The 8,614-nt window shown below is 43.4% G+C and overlaps 1 protein-coding gene across 1 annotated transcript in view; it reads right to left on the bottom strand.

Moving 5' to 3' along the window:
* Positions 1-8,093: 8,093 nt before the first annotated feature.
* NUP58 (nucleoporin 58) overlaps positions 8,094-8,614 on the bottom strand; it is a 148,221-nt gene continuing 147,700 nt past the window's right edge. Inside the window, exon 13 of the mRNA XM_073583119.1 lies at positions 8,094-8,481. Coding sequence (XP_073439220.1) covers positions 8,453-8,481 — 29 coding nt within the window. The 3' untranslated portion in view covers positions 8,094-8,452. The remainder of the gene's footprint in view (positions 8,482-8,614) is intronic.

Here is an 8,614-nt window from a genome sequence, read left to right as displayed (position 1 = left end):
TCCGCGCCCCCGCCGCCATCCCCGCCACAATCTGCCACAGTCCTGGGAGGAAGGAGAGAGAAGTGACAGCGGAGAGCAGCAGCACTGCGGCCACTATCAGCGCCGGGCAGGGGCTGGGCGCCGGCCTCCTCCTCCTCCGCACTGCCCCCAGCACACGCATGTGCACTGCGCCCCACCGCACGCTGGGACCTGTAGTTCCACAGGGGCTCCGCACAGGGCTGACACCTCCAGCGCCGCACGGAGAAAGTTTACAGAAGTTTTACAAAGTTTTATAGAAAATAAACTGACACTGATTCTTCTCTCTGCGACCCTGAATAATAATAATAATAATAATAATGGTGCTATTAGAATGACCATTAATAATAGGAATAGAAGGTTACAAAATAATGCAATATAACAATAACATATATATAATAAAATAATATAATATAGATCAATATTAATATATAGATAATTATAGACTGATAAATATTAATAATATGAAGCGAATAGTAATATTGGAATGATTATTATTAATAATAATAGTAAAAGACAAGAAAAATATAATAACATTTAATTTTAATATCAAGAAAGATAATAATAGAATGCAAAAAATATATAACAAAATTATAATATACTGATAATAACAGAATGATAAATGATGACGATAATATGCGCTCAAAATAATATAATAACTTCATGATAATAAAATAATATTAATATGGGGTACTAATCCTAGTATGAGGCATTTTTACGTATAATTTAGGAATAAAATCACCAGCTGCTGAGCTGTTTTCTGAAACTCTTGATTTTTTTCCCGCCAGTTTTTCCCCTCCACAGACGTGGGCTCTCCGAAGCGGAGACCCTTAGTGATGTTGGCAGGTTATATATACGCTATATACCATGAGTATGGCCACCATAGAGCAGAGTGAGACAATGAGTTGTATTTTATGCTGCGTTATTATAAGTTTATTTCTCCAGCTGCCTGATCTAGTGCCGCCCACATTACCCTATACATAACACAGGGGACCAGTTGTTACCGGAGGATTCCTTTAAAGGGATTTTCTCAAAAGCTTAAGTTGTCCTTATACATAGGATACAAGATAACCGGCTGATCCCTGGGGGTCTGACCACTGGGAATCAGTCCAGTGATTCGGAGTGGGGGGCTTCATGTATCATATAGCGGAAGTGCTTGTGCCAGACCTTTGCTCCATTCATACTCTACGACACTGACGGAAAAAGTAAAGTGCAGCGCTCAGCCATTCCCAGCAGTCCCGTGGACAATGAGTGGAGCAGATATCGAGCATGCGCACCTCCGAACCTCTCAGTATGTGCACTTCTGGTCTATTCCATTCACTACAGGACCTTTCTTGGGGGTCTGGAGCCCCACGATAATGGTGAGGTCCCAGTGCTCAGAACCACTACTATCAGCGAATTTACGATAACTTGCAGTTTGGGGTAACCCGCCTTATTTCAACTACAGCGATAAAATGTATAAATGATTTATCCAAATGTCTAAGGGTTAGATATGAGCAGTCCTCTGACAGATGTGACCGTCCATACAGGGACAGACATGTCATTGTTGCAACCAGGCCCGAGAGGTAACGGGGCCACTAACACCTTCAAAGCAGGAGGAATTGTGCATTCTCATGAGCTATTGGACTGTAAAGGGCCCTTATACTGTCCTTGCTCAGGGGCCTTTGGTCTGTGTCCGCCAGTGTGTCCTCATAATCAGCCTTGGACTGGGATGTCTGGGGCCCCCATGGGGAATTGACCCCATTCATTCTCTTTGGGGCTTCCAGAATAAAACAAGAGCAGCCACTGAGGGAATGGATGGATCAGTGGTCAAGTCGGACATACCGCTCCAGTCTCATGGGGATAAAAGCTCTACATTCTGCCAATCAGTGCAGGTCTCAGCAGTCAGCCCCCCACCAATCAATAAGTTATCACTTATCCTGTGGAGAGGTGATTAGCTAGAGTTGAGCGACTTTGGTCGGATCGGGTTTCGTGAAACCCGAATGAAACAAAATAAGTTTCAGATGAAACTCGTCCGACTAGAGCAAAACAAAGTCGGAGTTTCGTCCGAAACCCGACCCCAATGCAAGTCAATGGGAAATAAAAGTCGGACGAAACTCCGACTTTTTTTGCTCTAGTCGGACGAGTTTCATCTGAAACTTATTTTGTTTCATTCGGGTTTCACGAAACCCGATCCGACCAAAGTCGCTCAACTCTAGTGATTACTTGTTTTCACTGCAGAACCCCTGAAAGTCCATCTTGTTCCAAGTATTCAGTCACTAATTGAAATAAAGAATGTTGTTCTAATTAATATCAGAGAGAACAATTGATCACCATGTACAGCACAATCCACTATACCAAGACTAATAATAAGGGAGAAATACCGCCACACCATGACCAGACCACTTAAAACCACCACATAGTGACAGATTAATACCACTTACTGTACAAGAGAGAAATACCGCCACACCATGACCAGACCAGATATTACCCGCATAGAACAACCAAATAATTCCACATACAAGGGAGAAATACCGCCACACCATGACCAGATCACTTAAAACCACCACATAGTGACAGATTAATACCACTTACTGTACAAGAGAGAAATACCGCCACACCATGACCAGACCAGATATTACCCGCATAGAACAACCAAATAATTCCACATACAAGGGAGAAATACCGCCACACCATGACCAGACCAGATATTACCCGCATAGAACAACCAAATAATTCCACATACAAGGGAGAAATACCGCCACACCATGACCAGACCAGATATTACCCGCATAGAACAACCAAATAATTCCACATACAAGGGAGAAATACCGCCACACCATGACTGAACTGCATATTACCATGATATAGCAACCAAAGAATTCCACATACAAAGGAGAAATACTGCCACACCGTGACCAGACCACATAGTGATCGAATAATATCACATACAGGGATAAATACAACCACACCAATGACCAAACAACATATGATGACATAGTGACTGAATATTATAATACTGATCATTAATAAAAAAAACAGTACTAACAACACTATTATTACCACATTATACACAAGAGCTCTGAACATAGTATACAGTGTATAGTGCCAGTGTACAGGTAATACAGTGATCACCAGTGACATTATCTACAGGAGCTCTGTACATAGTACACAGTGTATAGTGTTAGTGTACAGGTAATGCAGGGTTCACCAGTGATTTTATACACAGGAGCTCTGTATATAGTGTCAGTGTTCAGGTAATATAGGGATCACCGGTGACATTATACACAGGAGCTCTGTATATAGTGTCAGCGTATAGGTAGCACAGGGATCACCAGTGACATTATACCCAGGGGCTCTGTATATAGTGTCAGTGTACAGGTAATACAGAGATCACCAGTGACATTATACACAGGAGCTCTGTATATAGTGTCAGTGTACAGGTAATACAGAGATCACCAGTGACATATACACTGGAGCTCTGTATATAGTGTCAGTGTACAGGTAATACAGGGATCACCGGTGACATTATACACAGTACCTCTGTATATAGTGTCAGCGTATAGGTAGCACAGGGATCACCAGTGACATCATACACAGGAGCTCTGTATATAGTGCCAGTGTACAGGTAATACAGAGATCACCAGTGACATATACACTGGAGCTCTGTATATAGTGTCAGTGTACAGGTAATACAGGGATCACCGGTGACATTATACACAGTACCTCTGTATATAGTGTCAGCGTATAGGTAGCACAGGGATCACCAGTGACATCATACCCAGGAGCTCTGTATATAGTGTCAGTGTACAGGTAATAAATACAGTGATCATTGGTGACATTATGCACAGGAGCTCTGTATATAGTATATTGTGTATAGTGTAAGTGTACAGGTAACACACTGACTCACCAGGGACATCTCTAGTTGAAGTTCTTCATCTTCACTTGTGTTCTTCACCTGGCACAGACCACCATCACTTCTATCAGCCAGGATTCGTCTCTGCAGAAAATAACACCTAATCAACCTATCAGAGGCTGGCAGCTGACGCAAGTGCGCCCATTGAGTACACTTTCATGCGCCACCTGCAACGGGTGCACTGAAGTCAGCTGCAGGCCTCTGATAGGTCCTCGGACACACATTCAGTTTAAACCAACTGGCTCCCCCTACATCCTGCTGGCTCGCCGAGGACCCGGGCCCAACGAAAATTTGTCGGGAGTCCCGGTGCTCTAGTCCGACCCTGCACATAATTACAGTCATGTTCCATGTTCAGTTTCCCAACCTTGGTTGTATGGATACGTCCTGGCGATTTTGCTCACACAGGAGCTGTGCACGCGCGATCGCCGCTGAGCGTTCAGCTGACATGACAGTTGACACCCGCCACTCACTGCCCGGAGCAGTGCCAGCACCTCAGGAGAAATTGCATAACAAACTGTGAGGTCTCCTCTTAGCCTTTATAAAAAAAAAACTAAAAAACTTGGGGCTTAAACAACATTTTAGAGGTAAAAATTTAATTATTCTTTCTTCACCGCCCAATGGTATAAAATTCTGTGAGGCACATGTGGTGCAAATATGATCACTGCACCCCTAGATGAATTCACTGAAAGGTGTAGTTTGTAAAATGGGGTCACTTATGAGAAGTTTTGCTGTTCTGGCACCTCAGGGGCTCTGCCAATGTAACATGGCACCCTCAAACCATTACAGCAAAATCTGAACTCCAATAAGGTGCCCCTGCCCTTCTGAGCTTTGCACTGTACCTCAAAAGAACATTTTTGTGGAAAAAATGTGATTATTTCTTTTCACGGCTCAACGCTGTAATTTTTTTGTGAAGCCCTTGTGGGTTCATAGTTCTCACCACACATCTAGATAAGTTCCTTGAAGGGTCTAGTTTCCAAAATAGTGTCACTTGTGGGGGGTTTCCACTGTTTAGACACACAGGAGCTCTCCAAACGTGACATGGTGTACGCTCTCAATTCCAGCCAATTTTGCGTTTAAAAAGTCAAACGGCGCTCCTTCCCTTCCGAGCCCTGCCGTGGGCCCAAACAGTAATTTTTCCCTGCATATTGGGTATCGACACGCTCTGGAGGAATTGCACAGCAAATTTGCTGTTCCTTTGTGAAAATAAAAAAAAATTGGGGTCTTAAGTAAAATTTTTGTGAAAAAAAAATGTTTATTTATTTCACATTCCATTAATTCTTGTAAAGAACCTGAAGGGTTAATAAACTTCTTGAATGTGGTTTTGAGCACCTTGAGGGGTGTAGTTTTCAGAATAGTATCACTTTTGGGTATTTTCTGTCACATAGCCCCTCATAGTCACTTCAAATGTGATGTGGTCCCTAAAAAATGGTTTTGTAAATTTTGTGGGGAAAAATGAGAAATTGGCGGTCAAATTTTAGCCCTTACAACTTCCTAACGAAAAAAAAAATTATTTGTTTCAAAAACTGTGCTGATGTAAAGCAGACATGTGGGGAATGTTAGTTATTAACGATTTTGTGTGATATAACACTGGTTTCAGGGCAAAAAAAAAAAAAGTTTGAAAATTGTGAAATTTTCAAAAATTTTTGCCAAATTTCTGATTTTTTCACAAATAAATGCAAGTCATATCGAAGAAATGTTACCACTGTCATGAAAGTACAATATGTAATTAAAAAAAAGTGACACTGGTCAGAAGTGTAAAATTTGGCAGGTCATGAAGGTGAAAACAGGCTTGGGGCGTAATGGGGTTAATGATCAGGTGAATGGTCAGATGCAAATTCCATCGATTGCTGGTTGTTCCACGTCTGCTGATCATCGCGCGTATCTGTCACGAGGAATGTCACGTTACATCCCCTGTGACCAGGGAGCTCTGGGTTGGAGAATACAATCTGGGGACTGTTTGCTGCCAAATGTACAAATGAGTCACGTCTTTCATCAGCCCTGGAAGGTGCCGACATGCTCTCCAGTACACACACTCACATCCTTGTGAGTAGGCAACGAAGCAAGTGAGCGACAGAGTGCAGGGATAATGTAAACTGCTGATCACCTGCATATAGTGTGCGTCATTGAGGGGACCAGGGCTAGTAGTTTCAGTGGCAGTGATACAAAACTAAATAAAGTTTTGACCCTACGACTAATGGAACATTTAGAGGAGCAAATAATTGAGGAACAAACGCTCATTCTTAATTAGCGCAGCGTGTAGACAGGCTGGCGATCACCTAACGAATGCTCATTTGATGGGTGAATAGGCAAGCACTAACCAGATCGACAAGGGTAAAAGAAAACTACAATCATACAAGTACACTAACAAAACAACATAGTGGGAAACAGGAGAGGGATAGGAAGGAGGAAACAAATGGGAGAGGATAAGGATAGACATGGAAACCAACTCCACGCCTACTCCAAACACTGAACTCTCTTGAACTCCAAACCAGGTAGTAGCAACTATGACTGGCAAGGTCAGAAACAAGTTACCTGCTGGGAGTAACAAACTATGAACAGGTGATACAACTAAAGCCCCCGTCACACACAGCGAGATCGCTAGCGATATTGCTGCTGAGTCACAAGTTTTGTGACGCAACAGCGCTCTCACCAGCAAGATCGCTGTGTGTGACACTTATCAGTGACCGACGCCCCTGCCGGGTATCGCTGATCGCGCTCAAATGGCCTGGACATTTTTTTGATCGTTGGTCTCCCGCTGGCCAGCACGCATCGCGTGTGGCAAGCGGGAGACCAGCGATCTGGAGCTAGTAACCAAGGGATTTTAAGATCTCCAGGAGTCCAGCTAAGCAGTTTAACCCTTGTAGCATCAGAACAAAGAAAGCCGGAAGTGCTAATAGGATGGTGAAGTTCACACTGCGATCGTCTGACTCCACTCTGTCGCAGTATCCCTGTGACAGTAATTCTGAGTGGGGACAGGACGATTGTATTAGTAATGGTTGTGTCTCCATGACTGTTGTCGACCTGCGTACGGTAAATGAGTGCTGAACAGCCTGTATACAGTTAATCAGTGCTCGCTAAGATGCATTGCCGATCTGAAAATGGCATGTCTAAACTCATCACAAGGGTAGGTTTACAACTGAGATATTTCAGTTTTTATATTGCATGCCGCATCTTTCAGACCAATGGCACCAAAAGACTTAAACGTTATCACTCATTTTACCAGAATAAATCACACTATTTTTTCAGATTGATTATGGAAATGATGCTGTGATTAGAGTGTGATCACAGTGTGATCCGATTCTTTAGGGTAGGAAGAAGATAGAGAAAAAAAAAATCTCCATTCTGTGAGTGTGCGGAAAACGGACGGTGCTCAGATGTCATCCAAGTGCAGTCTGATGATTGACTCGTATGGCTGAGTGCGATCCGAATATTTGATCAAACTCGGACATTCAGCGACTCTTTTCTCGGATAGTCTCTGTCCGAGGGAAAAAATTGAACATGGGGGTCTTATCTCTGAGGTCTCTATTGATTATAGGAATGGATGATCAATGTCCACAGTTAATCATGGCTGCAGCCCTTAAGGGTATGTGCACACGCTGCGGATTCTGCTGCAGTTCCGCAGCGTTTTTGGCCCTGCGGATCCGCAGCAGTTCTGCAGACATGGTACAGTACCATGTTATCCTATGGGTTTTCAAAACCGCTGTGCTCACGCTGCGTTTTTTTCAGCGCGGTTTTGCTGCGGTTTACAAACCGCAGCATGTCAATTCTTTCTGCGGATTCTGCAGCCGTTTGGCACCTGTTCCATTGTCCAGGTGTCAAACCGCAGGCAAATCCGCAGGAAAACGGCAGGTCACTTTACCTGCGGTTTTACCTGCGGAACCGCGCGGAAAAACCCGCAGGTGAATCCGCAGCGTGTGCACATAGCCTAAGAGGGAGCAGGCGAGAGCTGCTGCGTCCGGTCTTCACTTAGTTCTTCTCTGTCTGCCACCAAGTTTAATACATCAGAATATCAATGGAAATATGTGACTATCATGCTCACTGTGACATGTAAGTGTGCTGGATTGCGACTGATTTGTTTTGCCCCTTGATGAACATCTTATGATTTCGTCAATCATTAGGGGGTTTTGACAAGTAATTAAGATCAGCAGCTGCTTGTGGCCGGGACAGGGGGCCGAAGTCCCTGGAGAGAGATGTCACCAAGCCTGGTGCAATATACAGCGTGACTGATCTGCAAGAAGCTTCGTAAAAAAAAAGCCCGTCACATTCCTGTTCCCCTACTTCACATATGGGGAATGCTGGAATGTCGCCGCAGACATATTGGCTGGTAAATGATGGTAAAGAGACAATTAAAAAAAACGTTTTTAAAGTTACACAATAGCTTTATAACAGATCAGATACTAATTTATAAAAGGAGAAAACTTGAAACAGCACAAGCCCGACCGACACTGTTGGGTGCAAAGGCCTCCAGATACTTAAAGAGCAGCTAAACTTTAATTTTCGCCATAATTTTATCCAGCAGGGAAGGTTGTAAAACTTTGTAAATCACTTTCTTAAGGGATTTTTCTTCATTCCTGTAAAAAAAAAATACATGATGTAAATGGCTTCCATACCTTTGCTTTTCCTCAGTCTATTTGCCTGCACTTAGCTGCATTGATATCCAAGCATACTCATTTGGAGTACAGCTGATGGCAGTGATGGGTCAGC

Source organism: Dendrobates tinctorius, unplaced genomic scaffold, assembly GCF_039654945.1.
Source record: "Dendrobates tinctorius isolate UK_male_01 unplaced genomic scaffold, ASM3965494v1 ptg000075l, whole genome shotgun sequence".
NCBI lineage: Eukaryota > Metazoa > Chordata > Amphibia > Anura > Dendrobatidae > Dendrobates > Dendrobates tinctorius.
Note: the sequence above shows the minus strand (reverse complement) of the source record. Positions and strands in the feature narration are given on the sequence as shown.